The sequence below is a fragment of the Lacerta agilis genome, chromosome 3, assembly GCF_009819535.1.
Source record: "Lacerta agilis isolate rLacAgi1 chromosome 3, rLacAgi1.pri, whole genome shotgun sequence".
NCBI classification, from domain to species: domain Eukaryota; kingdom Metazoa; phylum Chordata; class Lepidosauria; order Squamata; family Lacertidae; genus Lacerta; species Lacerta agilis.
The window spans coordinates 72,077,383-72,094,815 of record NC_046314.1 but is presented as its reverse complement, the minus strand read 5'-3'; the positions used below and the strand labels follow the sequence as shown (position 1 = coordinate 72,094,815).

Here is a 17,433-nt window from a genome sequence, read left to right as displayed (position 1 = left end):
TTTGCCCTGGGGTGGGGATGCGGCAGAATAGTAAGAATTAAAGCTCAACTTGGTTTTAATTGAGGGTCAAGTTTGGTTTAAGCCCCCCAGGGCAGCACATCAGTAGGCCATTGAAGCGACTGTGGCAGCCCAGGTGTGCAGCACAGCCCACAAACTGTAGCTGCTGGGCTGCGACTCACGGTAATAAAGAAAATATGGTTGGAGAGATATATACAGCCAAAGGCAGGCAGAGAGAAGCCTTTGCTTCATTTGCACTCCTGTTGCCCATTATTGTTCTGACATGACCAGTACTCCTCCAGTTCCATCCTGCTAATAAATGATGCACAGTAGACAACCTTGGCAGGTACTCGAGATGGAGGGCTGGAAATTACAATGGCAAATTCAGAAATGTTTACGGCACAGTCACAATTCCTAGAGCATTACGGCTCTCCTTTATAGGCCTGTGTAATGCCACCTCTTGGGATAATTTATGATATCATTTCATCCACCCTTGCCTTGGGCTATTTTCCTAAGGCCTTAAATGCCACGTATTATGATATAATCACTGTTTTCTCATGCAGTTAAGGGCCAAGGACATTTCTGTGTTTTGGGAAGAAATGGCCTTTTCCAGGGGTGGCCAACAAGGTGCCCTGCAGATGTTGTGGACTACAGCTTCCATCATGCCCAACCATGAACCACCATGGATAGCTCAGTTGGTAGAGCATGAGACTGTTAATCTCAGGGTCATGGGTTTGAGCCCCACGTTAGGCAAAATAATAATAATCCTGCATTGCAGGAGGTTGGACTAGATGATCCTTGGGGTTCCTTCCAGCTCTACAATTCTATGGTTCTATGATTGGCCATGATGGTTAGGGCTGATGGCAAGGACCACATCATCCACCTCTACCTTTGCCTAGACCTAGAGAGGCATGGGAATTGCATGCTTGGCTCAACACTCTCATAGGGACACTTGGAGGGTCTGGAAGAAATTGGGCCTTTAGTGTCATCAGCCCAGTCCTATGGAATACCCTGCCAGTAGAAATTCAGCGGTCCCTTCTGTGCCAACTTTTAAATGCCTGCTGAAAACTTTTATATTCTACCGGTCCTCTGCAGAGAATTAATAATACTGCAATAGTTAATTTATGTCTGCTTTTAACTTGCTTATAGTTTTTATTGTATAGTTTTATGTTTTTATTGTATAGTTTTATGTTTTATTGCTGCTGGCCATTTGATATATATATATATATTCATGGCACAATGGTATACAAATATTTTTAGAAATATATACATAATAAATAAAATGCTATCCCATATCATTTCCCCAGTTAATCCGGATTTACCATGTGCATGGAAACTGCGACAAGAGAAAACCACAGCAAAAACACTATATCTGGGTTAAAAATGGGGGGGGGGTGTTAATATGGGAAGAATACGTTATATGGACATACAAACTGTCCCCAGTGTGCCTAGCAACTGTTAAGTCACAACCACACTTGGATATATAGCATTCAAGCTAAGAAAGAGTGGTTTTATCCAAGGCCACCCACAGAGCTGAATGGTATGTGGGTGAATATAACTGTCATCCTCCTTTGTATAAGTGCAAGGGTTGTGGTTGGAAATGACATACATACGAAGCTGCACAAAACAGATGCCGATAAATATGCAGCATTCAAGGCATGCATTGGGCTAAACATATTTCCAAGGGTTGAACTATTGACACATAAGTGGAGCACATCTGAGAAGCATGTCCTTTCTCCTCCGCTGACTGACACAGTCCACTTTTGCAATGACAAAACTAATCTTGATTAGCAGCCAATAGTAACCGAATCATTTATTGCAGAGGGAACACTAGAAATCTGCATCTCAGCAGTCATGCTCAGGAAAATGGAATCTGGCTCTCCAAAGTGGAACATTTGTTTATTAAAGCAGTGGTGTCCTATTCAGCTTTCTTTCTTCGAAAAGGAAGTTTACGGGCCAAGCGGCTTCAGAAAAACTGCCTGCCTGCTGATCAAGGGAGCTCCCACATCATTTCAACTCTAGCTAAGGTCCTGCTTCTGTGCTTCCCATAGGCATCTGGCTGGCTGCTGTGAGAACACATTGCTGGACTAGGTGGGCCTGATACTGCAACAGAGCTCTTCTTATGTTCTTAATGATGGTGTTATGTACTGAGCTGGAATCCTAGAACAATAGGATCCAGAATGCAGCAGTCTGATTAGTCAGCAGGAACCACCTAATCCAGCTGCAGGTAGAAGTGAATCAGCGACCTGATTGGCCTGCAAGAGCAGCCAATCAGGCTCCTGGATGAAGTGAATCAGCAACCTGATTGGCCTGCAGGAGCAGCCAATCAGGCTTCTGGGGGAAGTGAATCCACAACCTGATTGGACTACAGGAGTAGCCCAGAATTAGCCAGTCATGTGGGGCCCATTGTGTAAATAATGTATATATAGCAGACGTTTTGGGGAAAGACACATTCATTGCTACTATGAGCTGAATAAAGAGCAATGAAATTCATACTTGACTCCGAGTATATTTGAGATGGATACACAGGAAAGCCTCCTCTGAAGGCACAAGGAGGAGGATATAAGGAAAGATTGTTCTATCTTAAAGCCCAGAGAGTCTCGAACCATGGACCTGGACCCAGACCCCCTTATTCTCTGTTTGCCTCTGCATAGTTCCGTCCTTATTCCAGACATCGTGATATATCAATATATTGTGATGTTTAGCTGGTGATAATATCGCAGTGCTGAAAGCCAGTTATCTGCCCTCAGTCCTTGGATCAGGGACCACTTGCTGTCAGGCTGCTCTTACCTGTTGATCTGCTTCCCAGGTCACTGGATTTCCTGCTTACTCACCTGTCTGCCTGGCTTCACATCCTCCAGACAGGTAACTGGGACGATGGGAGCTGGCTGATTAGTGGCTGGGAGAACTTGACATGCCACAAATGTTGGAGGTGGCAGATTGGAGCCCGGGAGGCGGGGATGTGGTTGTATGATATATGGTAACTGGGCTGCTATGGGCATGTCTTGGATTGTCAGCTGGCTTGGATGTCAGCTAGCACTGCTAGACTCTTGATGGAAGGCAGGATCCAGTGAATATGGATATCTGGTACCCCCCTAAGCCTGTCTGGGGGTCAGGCAGGGGAAACCTCAGAGTTGGGAACCAAATTTAACCCGCCCGACCTTTCTATTTCATCCATGGAACTTTCCCCAGGCCACACCCCTCCCATAACTGCACCTCTTGCAACCTCTGCATTCTTCTTCAGTGGTTTTGCTTGGCTGGGATGTGTTCTTGATCTCTGATCACGCTTCTTCCTTGCTGGGATGAAAGACAAGAGAGACGGATGTGGAAGAATATATAGAAACTAGATGTTGTACAAAGGTGAAATTCACAGTTGTTGCTCTTTCCACTTTTGCCTCTAGCCCCACACATGAATGCTACCCCATGTCTACAAGCCTACATAACGTAACCCTTTTCAACGTATGTTTAACCACAAATGTGAATACTTTTGTGGGCTCATTCTCTGGATAAATGCCAAGCCCAAGAAGCAATAAAACAAGGTGATTTTGTTAGCCTCTCAGACGCTGAGTTTCACCAAGACGGATGTTGCGCTTCCTGATATGCACTTTTCTCAGAGCACCAGGCAAAAATGGAATCACATTCTAGATCTACCACCCTTTTTGCTAACTATCTTGCATTTCTAATGAATAAAAACAATCTGACATTTCAGTGAGAGCACAGCCATTCACAAAATTGACTGGCTTCATAGTAGAACTTCAGAACCCCAAATCCTCTTCCTTTTCTCTTCTGATTGCCTCTTATTCTATGTACATATTACTGTTTTAAAGTATTTGCAATTTTTGGAGTTGTTTATTTCGTGTAATTGGCATCAACTCTGGAACATATACACATTGGAATTATCTGGGAGCTGCTGTTCTACCAAATTGAAATAAGGTATATTTTCCATTTGGATTTCTTCTGCCCTTCCCCCTTCTCTTTCAGTGGATGATTTTGTCAAATTAAGTCTAAGTAGTTTCCTATCAACCCTCCCCCCCCAAAAACACACACACACACACACACACACACACACACACATTTTCAAGTGCTTTAGTGAAGCATTAGGGCCAGTACTTTCCAAGGGCCCCTCGGGGAAGCAGTTGTTTATCTGTGCAATTCTACTGTCTCCGTCGCCCAAGGAATTGCATAACTCAAGCGAGATGTAACATCTGTATTTCCAGACTTGTAAAATGTATCTGCAGAGTGATACGGACAACACTTAATTGTACAGTATTCAGAACCTTCACACATCTTCTTTGCAATATGGGACCTGCACTGGGGATGGATGAGAACCAAACTGCTCTCCTGTTTTCGTTTTTATGTACCGGTAAGCCTTGCCTTACCATGAAAACTCCAGGTGGCTTTGTCAATTGAAATATTTAATTTATATCTAGGTCCTCCAGGTGTTGTTGCACTATGGCAACAGATGTTGAACTCACAATGAACACCTCCATCGTTCTCCAATATTGACAACTGCACCCACCTGAGAGGTGCCGGAACTGAGTTCCGACTGAAAAAAAGCCCATCATCCCTGGCCAGGGTGACCAGGGCTGGTGGGAATTGGCACCTAACAACATGTGGAAGGTCATTGGTTTCCCATCCCTGGTTTACACACAGGGCTTACTGTTATATCTTCACTGGACACTCTGAACAGTTCTACCCACTTCTTTTTGGACACAGACAAGAGAGGCCGGGTAGCTTGGATATGAGGTAGCATGTGTCATTTCAGCATTCCATGTTGCTTGAGTAATCTGGAATCTCAGGCTATGTAATTTAGAAATTTCTGAGGTCTTGCTGTAGTATCAGATCTGCTGGATCTGTGTACATGCATTTTCGGGTTGTGTGGATGAAAGGATTGCATCAACGGTCCAGGGGCAAGACAGTGTATGGGGCTTCTGTGTCTGACCCATTTATCAGGGATGCTGCTGACCTTGCTATTACATTCCATCCATTTTCAAGGCTGTATCTCAAACTCTTCAAAGACGACAAAGGCTTTAAAACTTTTGGCAGAGGTCAAGTTGAGACTCCTTGGTGGGAAATTCATGCTGCTATTATGAAAGCAGAGGAGCCTACGGGCCTGTCAAGGTAACAATTTTTAGGCAGCACTTAATTCTGCCTGATATAATGCAAACTGAAGACAAACTGACAGAAAGGGGGCTCATTTCCCCCACAAACACCAAAGTGAAAAATGTGTCCAGACATTAAAAAAGAACACCTGCAGAGCAACAGAACAAAAAGCAACAACAGGAATTATTTTCCCGGTGGATTACACTGGGGGTTGCCCTCCTGATGTTGTTCAACTGCAACACTCAACTCTCATCATAGAAAATGCTGGCAGGAGCAGATGTGGGTTAGAGTCCAATAACATCTGGACCCCTGGATTATACAGATGATAAATATCACATAAAGATTGTGTAATTCTTTTACATCAGCTATCATGAAGATGTGGGATGGATGAGTCCAACAATTAGTGCAGTCATCATTGCCATTAATGGCATTAATCTAGATGAATGTAAGAAAAACGATGGAAGTTGTTCTACTTTTCTTAACTAAAATGAGGGTAGGTTGCTTTTTTGTTCTTGCATTAAGTGAATGTTTTGCTTTGTTGATGTGTTCTTAAAGGGTCAATGGATGCCTTTGGAACAACCTAATGCCAAGCTTCAAGGGGTAAGTGTAGATTGCTATCAAGTGTTTCCAGCATTTAAACCATATCTCTACTCAGGTTACAGGAATGAATACAGGATCTGAACAACTGATTATCTTGAGCTCCCCAGCATGAAAAGGATGGTTGTTGCTCAGCCTGGTGTGTAATTCCCAAAAGGCACTGAAGGTATGCTGAGAAAGTGATACAGGTCATATAGATAAACCACAATAGGGCAATTGTTTTTACTAGGACTATTAGGAGCAAACCAGACATGGGTGAAATTTTATTAAATAACCTGTTATTAAGTAGGGGTTCACTTCTAAGGGATGAAGGCAAAAGTTGCCCTCTCTCACACACCTTACTAGTAATCCAGTGCTTTGAGCCAGTGTGGTGTAGTGGTTAAGAGCGGTAGACTTGTAATCTGGTGAACCGGGTTCGCGTCTCCACTCCTCCACATGCAGCTGCTGGGTGACCTTGGGCTAGTCACACTTCTTTGAAGTCTCTCAGCCCCACTCACCTCACAGAGTGTTTGTTGTGGGGGAGGAAGGGAAAGGAGAATGTTAGCTGCTTTGGGACTCCTTCGGGTAGTGATAAAGCGGGATATCAAATCCAGACTCTTCTTCTTCTTTGAGACTTTCTTCACCAGCATGGCTTGGATGCCAGAGGTGAACTGGCTGTGGAAAAGAAAGCAGCAGAGCTTGGGGGTGAGGTGGGTCTGTCAGGGGAGGGTTTTGCTCTCATTCCCCCTCTGCTCCCTTTAGTGTTAAAAATAACCCTCCATCCCTCAATCTGTCCCCTCCCCAACTGGGGAGCATGTGTTGTAATAAACAGAGACATCTGGTTGTTGGTTTTATTATTATTATTATTTATATTAAATTACTATACCACCCTTCATCCAAGGTTCACAGGGCAGTTTACAATATAAAAGGCTGAGGGCACAAATTCTAATGCAAGAACATGCCTCTATGTGTGTGTCAGAAAAAAAGCAGATTTGAGTAGGGCTGGGGCCCAGGGGAGGGTAGAGAATCAGTTGAACCCTTATTTATTTTTAAAATGTATAACCTGCTTTTCACCATCCCAAAGCAGCTTACAAAATAAACATATACAAAATTTAAAACATAAATTAAATATCATAGATCTGAGAGCAACATCCATAGTGCAAAGCCCTCCTGAAATAAAATGGTTTTAAGCAGGTGACTGAAACTCAGCAGGGATGCTGCCTGCCTGTTTTCTGCTGAGATCCCCCAGGTGATTGAAATGATTTTTGTTGTGGCCCTTAATGCTGTGTCACAAGAGCTGGCATTTTGATGTTGGGCAAAAACCCTTTATTTGCCCAGGACTTTTAGATTCCAATTTATCTACTGCCCAATCTGTTTCATTTCCGTACCGCTCCTCCACTTTTTGTTATTGTCAGCTAAAGAACATGACATGTAGGCAGGCTACTGAGCCAAGAAAAAAACACCGTAAAAAGTGGGTGGGGGTGGCGGGAGAGAAAAAGGGAATGAAACACTGCAGCAATCCAGCAATGAGTGCTGTGATCTCACCAAAATTCCAGTCAGGCGGAAAATGTTTTATTTATTTTTATTAACATCTTGTGTTAAGAGACCTATTGGAGCGATAAGCTCCAATGCTCTAATTGGTCCAGGGATGCTTTCCCACTCTTGAGAAGAACAGTGAGTTAAAAAACATTAAGTGACTGGAAAAAGAAAGAATAACAACTTGATTTACTATTCAGGCCATGCTTTGACTTTCAGAGGCATCACTCCAAGGCATGGCCTATTGTTATGAAAACATAAAAATCCAGGATTGCTAACCAGAGAAAATGGATCACTCCTCTCCAAAGTCCATTTTCTGTTAGGCGAGAGCCAAACTAACAGACGGCATGACAGCAGCTGTGGCAGATCCCTACATTTAAGGCAAAATGTGCCATGTCATAGAAAAAAAAGGTGGGGGGTTTCTGATTCAAGGAGGTACAGAGCCAAGGTGTATAGGACCCTCCTTCTCTCTGCCTCATGCCTTATCTCCCCCTTATCCCACAAGCAGAATCTGAGCACAAGACGACTCTCCTCTCCTGTGGTCTTCAGCAGCTATATTCTGAAGCATTCCAGTCTCCAACTGTGGGGCAAAACCGGTGTGTTGGGGGCAGGGGGAAAGAAGCATAAGCTGGCCCCACCGTTCTATCTGGACTTCCTAAGCTAGGCTGCTCAATACCTGCTAAATTAGCCTGTTGCCTTCAGGATTGTTCCTGTTACTGTACATAGTACTGTTGCCTATTCAGGTCTTATTCCAATTCACACATGCATTCATTAAAAAGGAATGCAACCAGAATGAGCCAGTGCAGTGCAGTGCAGTGCAGTGCAGTGCATTGAATTGTTTGTATTTCCCCATTTTGCCTAAGCAACTGAGCTGATTTTCCCCCAATTGTTGCACTGCCCAACAGGGACAAGTTATCTCACCCCCTTCTGAGTAAAGACAATGAAGGGCTAGCATTTCTTCTAATGCTTTCCCACCCTTTGTCTCTTGGAAGTGAGCATTTTTAAAAACTTGGGTGCTACTGAGCTAAATATATATTTCAGATGTCATATCTTTCCATGATAGATACCTGGTTATAGGTGTGTGATCTCTCTCTCTCTCTCTCTCTCCAGGGCTTTTTTTACAGCCAGAACTCAGTTCCGGCACCATTGCCATTACAAGAGAACAAGGGAGGCGTTCATGTTGAGTTCTGGCACCTCATTTTCTGGAAAAATAGCACTGTATATATCCTGTTCTTCAGTCAAAATAGGCTCCCAGGACTGCTTGCAAATCACTAAAGAAATAGATTGTAAGCCTGAGGCCAAGGACTAACAAGACACAGCACAAAAGAAAATGTGATTGGGAGGTATGCAAACTCAAGTTCAAGTTTAGTTACAAGTGGTTCAATTAACCATTTGAAATGGAAAATCTCAAGGAGAGACAGGACCAAAAGCTTATGGTCTTTCAGGATAAAGAATGGCCAGATAAGAACCTATCTTCCATGCTCAAGAAAGCAACCCCTGGTCACATAGCCACAGACAGATTGTAAATGGGCCCTTATAGACGGCCAGAGATTTAGCCCAGGCCAGCCCCCTTTGTCCCTAGCCATATGTAAGTTTGTGGAAAGGCACAGTCTTAGCATATAGGAAGACCTGGGTTTGATCTGTAGCCAGAACTTCCTGGGAAGATAAATTATTATTATTATTATTATTATTATTATTATTATTATTATTATTATCTTCATCATTATTACTTATACCCTGCCCATCTGGCTGGGCCTCCCCAGCCACTCTGGGGGGCACATGCACACATCTGACAGAGTACAGTATGATGAATGATGGGTATATAGGCCAGTAGTCTTGCTTGGGTAATATGGGTATGCAAAGAAGAAATGTTTAGTTTCCCATTTGTTTTAATTTAAGAAGTTCCAACTGTTTCTTCCCATTCATTTGCAATGAATTTGTTTCAATTTCCATTCACCTGAACTGCATTCGTTTCATTCTCCCCATTAATTGCTATTTATAATCGGAGAGCCAGTTGCTTTTTTTCCAGCTTGTAAGAGTGGCATATTCATAGCTGTCAACTTTTCCCTTTTCTTGGGAGAAATCCTATTCAGAAAAAGGGAATTTCCCTTAAAAAAAGGAAAAAGTTGACAGATATGGGCATATTTAATGCAAAGAGTATTTAAGTTTCGGGCATTCCGTTATTCGGATATGCCAAATGTCAGGCACCTTGCACAAAGAGCCCCCTACCCCCGTGCAGTTACATAGGCACAACAAGCCATTTGAAATCAGTTCTGCACAGGTCGAGCGGCTGACTGTTTGACCCTCTCCCCCCAACACGATCCACGGTGCAATCCTAGGCATGTTTCCTTGCAAGTGAGCCCGATGCCGGAGCCCGATGCCGCTTACATCCAAGTAAGCGCTCAAGAGCGAGCGGCCCCACTTACTCCGGAGTAAGCCCCCACTGAACTTAAACCATGCATTGGGTCGCCCTGTGCGCCATTTCCCGTCGCTGCTCTGGAAACCACTGCTGGAAGGGCAGGTCGCGATTTTGCTCCGATCTGCCCTCCGAGGTGACCCGCATAGCCGTCGGGGCCGGTCTCCCGAGATCCCGCAGCCCTTCCGAGGGCTGCCTGACCTGAGCTCCGCGTTTGCAGGAGGAGCTGGGCGAAAAGAAGAAGCGGCAGGAGAGATGTGCTGCTGCTCCTCCGCCTCCGGTACAGATCTCTGGTCCGTCTCGCCGGATGAGGACCCCTCCCCCCTCCCACTACGCGCTTAGGCCGCGCGAGCCGACCCCCCCCCCGCGCGCCTCGATGGGAGGGACCCCAGGAGGCTTAGCGTGCTGCAACCATGGCGACGCGCCTGGCCCCGCCCCACGCGGGGCAGGCCGGCTCGCGATTGGCCAGGGGGTGGGCCGTCGCCCTCTGCCCCCTGACCCTGCGCGGCGGCGGCGGCGGCAGCGGAGGTAGCGGCGGCGGCGCCTGCTGCCCGTTTCCTGCTGGCCTGGCGGCGGCTGGTGCCGCTGCTGCAGCACTGGGCGGGCGGGAGAATGCGGCGCCGGTCTCGGCTGATGCTCTGCTTCGCTTTCCTCTGGGTGCTGGGCATCGCCTACTACATGTACTCGGGCGGCAGCGCCGCGCTCGCCGGAGGCGGCAGGAAGGTGAGCAAGGAGAGCGCCAGGCAGGCAGGCAGGCAGGCGCCCACACCGGCCGGGCGACGTCCATTCCCGCCGTCGCCTCCCCGTGACCGCGGCGTCCCGCTCCCTGCCTTTCCTCTCTCCCCGCGGCTCACTTCAGCCAGCCGCCCTGCCCGTCCCGTCGCCCGCAGAACCGCCCGGCGCCTCCTCTTCCCCGCCCCACGCGCTTCGCTTCGAGGACCGGCTTCCTTCTCCTCCCGTCTCCCGCTCCGAAGCCGAGCGGGAAGGAGCCCCCCGCGTCTCTTCTCGCCTCCCCGATGGGCGAAGGAGGAGGCAAGCTCCTTTCTCCTGCCGCCCTCCCTTTCCCCACGGGGCGAGGAGTCCCTTCGAAATGGGGTTTGGGCGGCAGAAAGCAGTGCCGTAAAATATGGCGCCCCCCCCCTCTCCACATGCCCGCTTCCCCCTTCTCTTATTTCGGGGGTCGAGGGTTTTTTTCCTTCGGTCGGTGAGGGAGAGGGCGCTGCTTCCTTGTCTTGCCGGGGAGGGAAAGCCGCCTGCGACGTGGGGAGGGAGAGGGAGGCGAGACTCGGCTGTGGGGGTGGGGTGGGGGGTTTCCCCTCCAGCGTCTCCCTCTTCCGCTTTCCGTCTCCACCCCATCCAGGAATCGACACGAGGTTAGGCTGCTGCTGCTGCTGCTTTCTGCCTCCCCTTCTCTCTCTCGCTCTGCCTAGGGAGGAGTGGAAGGAGTTCGCCCTCTAAGCGCGAGGGAGAGATCGCCTGCCTCCTCCCGCCCCCCGCCTTGCTGGCTCTCTTCTGAGAGGAACACAGAAGCGAGCCTGACTCTCCCCATTTTCCCCTGTAAAAAAAAGAAAAAAAAAAGAAAAAGAAAATAAAAGAAATTAAGCAGATGGTTTCTTTGTGGACTTCAGCCTGGTTTCCAACTCGTCATTGCACGAGTCGCTTCGCAGCCAACAGAAGCGAGCCACGTCGCAGTTTGTGGGGGAATTGGCGTGGGAGGGAGCGTTGTTAGGGGAAAGGGGGGAAGCTGGTAAGAATTGCTCCGGATTGTCACTTCTCTGGATGAATTGCTTATTTATGGCGTGACAAGTCTCTCTTCTGCATAGGCTCCGACCTTGGAAATACTTTCATTGCCCCTCTTGTCTATGGTGAAGTAGCATATCTCACCTCCACCCCCGGCCCAGTATTGAGGGTATAAATACTGCTGAAGCTAGAAGTGAATGTTAATTTTTCCAAACAATTGACTGCTTTCCACCGTATTTGCTTAGTGCTGTGTTCTTTAGCTATAATTGGGTCCAGTGGGTTGATCTTCAGATTTCTGGAATGTAAAGAGCAGGCCTCTTTTCCAGTATCAGTTCTTTGGCTTTGTCCTCTTGAAATAATTCTGTAAATATTTGGGTAGTGCTGAATATGTGCAGTGCTGAAACAGTTGCTTCACTAAGCTGTTTTAATCTTTCAAGTGGCCTATCATGATAGTTCATTGAGCAGGCAATATGTGAATCGGAGGCATAGAGCAGTGGTACTCACTCATGTCCAGAGTCTCAGTGTTGCTAAACCATTTTTCATACCGGCTGGGGCAGTTGGGTCTTGTAGTTCAGTGACATCGAGAGAGCTTCAAGTAGCCACCCCTGCCCTAAAATTAGAGGTTTTTCCTCAGTCCTGGAATTTTTTTACATTGGAGTTCAGTTCAGTGGTTTGACAGTCTGTCTTTATAATGGAATTTACTTGCTTTAAATAAATTAAAAATGCAAGATTTTGAAATCCGAGTTTCTGGTATATAAATGGGATACCAAGAACTGACTTCAAGATTATTTGAAAGTTTTATTCTTTTCTTCCTTTGGCAAATAAAAGTACGAGGATTAAGTATTGGAAACACAATATAGTATGATTGTGGCCAGAAACATTATGTAGTAAATTGTCACAATATGAATTCAGGAAGCACATGAAATTCTTGCTAATACTATTTTAACTTGATTATTCAACCAAGCCAGTTGGTCATATGTGCCAAAAATTGGCATTGATTGTAATATTGACACTCTTTCAGAACCAGTGACCACATTAGTGCTTCAGAGTACTGGTCCAAAGGAGTAACCAAATGAATTGGTGCCCTATGTCCATGAAAGCTTTCATGAGCATAGTTGTCATATTGGGTGTTATAAATAGTGAGCTCAAAGTTGAGAATACAACCTGTCATTTTAGGAGCTAAGAAATGTGAAATGTAAAAGGTTAGAATTATAAAAATGAGCTACAAACTTAACATGGATCTAAAGTGGAGAAAGTCTGAAGTAATGGCCCAGTTGAGCTGAAGGTCTGTGACCACAAGTGGGGGAAATGAACAATTATACACGGATTGGTGATTTAGGATTCTATTTTCTCTCAGTGAAGCATAACATTTAATTCCAACCTTTAGAATGGCCTAGTAATTGTAAGCAGAGGAAGAGGTGTGTAAACGTAATAGCTTTTGAAATTGTTGTAAAAGGCTCATTAACAGGGGATGTCAGACTTTGAAATAAAACTTGAAGTGGTGTGCGTGCTTTATGAATAGAAATCCTACTGCTGCGGAAAGTGGGAAATTCACTTTAATTACTTACAAAGCAAATAATTACAACTTTAACATATCAGATTGGCTATATTGAAATCTTGATTATTTAGTTTACATGGTACTGAAGTGATAGTTCATTCAGTTACTAAGTTCAGCCAGTTTTTATGCCCCCCCCCCCCGTTCTGTCACTTATCCTTGGTGTTGTCTCAGTTCTGGTCACTGCTTTCTTATGTATGTATAATATCATAAGTATTCTATGGAAACGGGTCCATTGGTAGCCGGTAGGACTAGTACAGGAGGTACAAGCTATGGGAGAGAGGAGGAAGAAGAAGAGTTTGGATTTGATATCCCGCTTTATCACTACCCAAAGGAGTCTCAAAGCGGCTAACATTCTCCTTTCCCTTCCTCCCCCACAACAAACACTCTGTGAGGTGAGTGGGGCTGAGAGACTTCAGAGAAGTGTGACTAGCTCAAGGTCACCCAGCAGCTGCATGTGGAGGAGTGGAGACGCGAACCCGGTTCACCAGATTACGAGTCTCCCACTCTTAACCACTACACCACACTGGCTCTCAGAAGTGGGGGTGAGCCTATATAGGGATTTAGTTTGTAGTACAACAGTGAAATGGTAGTATATTTATTATATTTCTATCTTTTGTTTCTGTGCGCAGCTAATCGAGATGTGCATGGTCCCCCCCCCCCCCCCGTCTTTCATTAACTTCACAACAACCTAGTATGGCAGGTTAGGCTATGGGGTAGGAATTGTCCTTAGTGACCTTCAAGGCCAGGTCACAAGATCTAGCAAACCACTGGCTTTCTGGTTCCTAGTAGCAGCACTCTAACCTTTATCTCACACTGACTCACTTATTCACTAAGCTAATCTTGATGAAGGAGAGTCACATAGACTTGCAAATCGAAGAGTGTTCCTCCCCACCCTTGAGTATTATGCAGATCTAACTGAATTCTTATTGAGATTTCCAGGCATATAACATTTTTCCAATAAGGGCAATGTGCTTCCATTGCTTTTCTCTTTTAATTTCAACCCTGTGATGCAGACTGTGATTGTCTATATTGTGTATATATTAATATCAGCTTATGTTTATGAAAGTATATTGGGTGATAAATTTCACTTGTTTATACTACTACCTTACATTTTATACAAAATAAAGAAGATTAGTATAGTCATTAGGTACTGGTATCCTATAAATAAGTAAACATTATACCTTGATTATCAATATCTGTTGGTGCCTCTACCGAGCTCATTTCCATAGCTGTGAATCTTGTCCAGTATGAAATACTTTGTGGCTGTAGGAAAAATTGTGCCTTAACTTTTGCTCAAGGGATCTGTGGTAGGCAGACAGAGTAGTCATTCCACAACATTACTGTATGGAAGGTTAAGATATTTTCCTGCTTTGGGCAAGAGATTTCCAACTCTTACTTCTATAATTCTCGTCTTTTGAATCTTAAGTTAAAAAACAGGTTTCAAATGGCTTTCAGTGTCCATTAGTCTGTCAGTGCCTTGTTCCAAATGTTGTGTGGTCCCAGTGGAACACAGGACTTGCAGAGTTCTGGAGACAAGATTAGCAGAGCTTTGAGAAAACTCTTCTAGATTGGCTCTCTAGCAGTTTAATGGTAATACTTTTTTGTATAGTGTTTTCAGTGTTCGGATTGCTTAAAAGCACCTCATGAGTTCATGAGATAGAGGTGAGATTAGAACCCAAGGCTATTAGGATAAAATGGAGGGGGAAAGAATGAGGTATACCCCCTGAGCTTCTTTGATGAAAGGTTGGTTATAAATATATTGAAAATAAATACTTTAGCATATTGATGGTATACTAGATATATTCTTCTTTTGAAGGGCATGGAATAATATATACCACAATGCACTCCTGAATTCTAACTGAGCTTCCCACAAAATGGAAGTCAAGTCCCCCCTACTGAATAGACAGCTCTCACTAAATGTGATGCTAAAAATAGTGAAATTGACAAGTTGCAAACTAGAGTAGCTTTGTGTGTGTGTGTGTAAAATATTACTTAATTAACTGAAGATGAATAACTGCTGCATGCTGGTGACTTAAGTCCCTGTCATATATATGGATGTTTGTGAGGCAGGTGAACAGTGGCTTATTGAATGAGGCAGTCCTAGCAGTTTTCCAGTCATCTGCAGAAGCTGTTGAAGGATTCCCTTCTCCCTCTTTTTTTAAACCCATATGTAACTTGAATTGTTAAAAATAAATTTTAGCTTAAGCTGCTTTAAAAGGTGTGCTAGCAACTTGAAAGTCATTCATAAGTGATTTTTCAGTAATACATTTTTCTTTACACTGAATATGCAAATCAAAACTAGCTCTGTCATGTTTTGTATTTGTCTGGTGTCCTAACTACATCTTACTACTGCACCTGGTAATGGGAAGTCACCTAGGTTAAGCCTGGCAGGACATCTTACTTTGCGGCATTAACCCCATCATGCATTAATTAGACTTAAGCATGTTGTTATATGAGACTGGTTAGCCTACAAGATCTTTCCTTTCCATTGAGATTGATTATTTAATTTCTATATCGCTTATTTATTTTCCTTCTGACACACCCTCCCTCTCAGTCTCCGGGTTCTTACTCACTGTAGTATGACCCCTAGTAGTATGGTTTTCATCTTCCACATCTTCCACAAAAGCACTGTGGCTCACCCACTAAGGTCTCACAATGAGAAGAGTTCCTGGAAACAGTGGTCTTCCCTAATCTAGATTTGCTTTTTACATGCAGGCTCAAGGTGGATAAGTATTTCCTCAGGCTACCCACAGCTGTGTCCCATTCAGCTGCCCTCGCCACACCCAGTTTCAGATACAACTGGTTTGTTGAGTTTCCCAGGAGTTTCAAAGGGATGGGAAGAGGACCCTCCTCCACTCACAGCTCTTTCTTCATTCTCTGTCCTTTCCTCCTCTTCCAGCCTATCTTGCAGATTGCATAAAATAAGCAAGTTTACATTTCATGCCTGCTGTCTGTCTGCCACAGTGCTTTTGTGGAAGATGAAAACCATACTACTACTGGTAAACCAGGTCAGTTTGATTTAGCTGAAAGTGCCTAACCACATAACCACATAATGGCAGCTTCCATCTGCATGACTGTTCATGAAACCACTGCTGCGGTCTGTGCCCTAGTTACGTAACTTGCTTTAGGGAGTTCATCAGATTAGGGTTAAACTCTTGCCACATATGGTAAAAAAGCTTGAGAATCATGCAAATGGCAGAGTTGTGTCAAGATTTGCACTTCCAGAAAAGGAGGTGACTACCGGTATATATTGTGTGGCTTTTGAAGAAGGACCATCAATCAGTACTCATAATCTCAGGGGAATATTGACAATAGATGTTCTTTAGCATGCTGTATCATTGATTGCTTAATTACTGAAACACTGTTCTGGTTGTGCTGAAAATTCTTCATGACCTCTAAATAAGATTTAGGCACTGGGTAATTCACTTTGTTATGAAAAATCCCACTGAGATACAGTTTTTAAAGTATGGTTTTCACAAATTGACAACTGATTTTTCTGGGCTTAACCAGCTGTTTAGTGCTATGTTCACAGTGAAGTAGTTAAACGATACTTTTTATAGCTTTAATTGCTAAATGTTTTCTTCACTTCCATTAGTAAAACATCTGGCTTTCTTTTGATGTTCTCTCTGGGTGACAGCTGAATGACAAAATAATTGCAAAAAATACAATAAATAACCTGCTGTGAGAAATTAGAACTGAGTCTAGGGCTTGCTGATCAGAAGGTCAGCGGTTCGAATCCCTGCCATGGGGTGAGCTCCCGTTGCTCGGTCCCAGCTCCTGCCCACCTAGCAGTTCGAAAGCACATCAAAGTGCAAGTAGATAAATAGGGACCGCTCCAGCGGGAAGGTAAACGGTGTTTCCGTGCGCTGCTCTGGTTCGCCAGAAGCGGCTTTGTCATGCTGGCCACATGACCCGGAAGCTGTCTGTGGACAAACGCCGGCTCCCTTGGCCTATAGAGCGAGATGAGCACCGCAACCCCAGAGTCGGACACGACTGGACCTGATGGTCAGGGGTCCCTTTACCTTTTAACGTTTAGCATGTTATCTTAATAGCAGCTTTTCTTCAAGCTGATATATTAAAACAGCTTGTATTCTTGTCAGAAATATTCATAGACAATCCAACTTCTGCCATTTAAACCAATCTGTCTGCCTATGTCCTACCTTATTATCAGATATCAAGATGCATTTGCCGCCTCTATGGCAAAATGATTGGCTAATCCCATTAGCCAGTTGTGATTCCTGCACAGAGGGTACAGCCTCATTGCCTGCATCTAAAGCATTGGGCTGGATTCAACTAAACCAGTGCACTAACTGAAGTCAGTGCAAGGACTCTTGGTAGGGTGACAGGGTTTTCCTTCCTCTCCTTCCCCTGTGCATTCCCCAGATCTGCTCTGGAGGGTCAGGAGAACTCCCAGAATGTGTCGGGGGAGGAGAGGGGATATCGTTTCATTTAGCAAGCAAAATTCATGTACTGATGGAATGATCATGTTAGCACAATGTTGAATTCC

The 17,433-nt window shown here is 44.7% G+C and overlaps 1 protein-coding gene across 1 annotated transcript in view; it reads left to right on the top strand.

Moving 5' to 3' along the window:
* The first annotated feature begins 10,151 nt into the window (after positions 1-10,151).
* The window catches only part of GALNT2 (polypeptide N-acetylgalactosaminyltransferase 2), a 59,989-nt gene continuing 52,707 nt past the window's right edge, over positions 10,152-17,433 (top strand). The window contains exon 1 of the mRNA XM_033144257.1: positions 10,152-10,351. Within this exon, the coding sequence (XP_033000148.1) occupies positions 10,241-10,351 (111 nt within the window). The 5' untranslated portion in view covers positions 10,152-10,240. The remainder of the gene's footprint in view (positions 10,352-17,433) is intronic.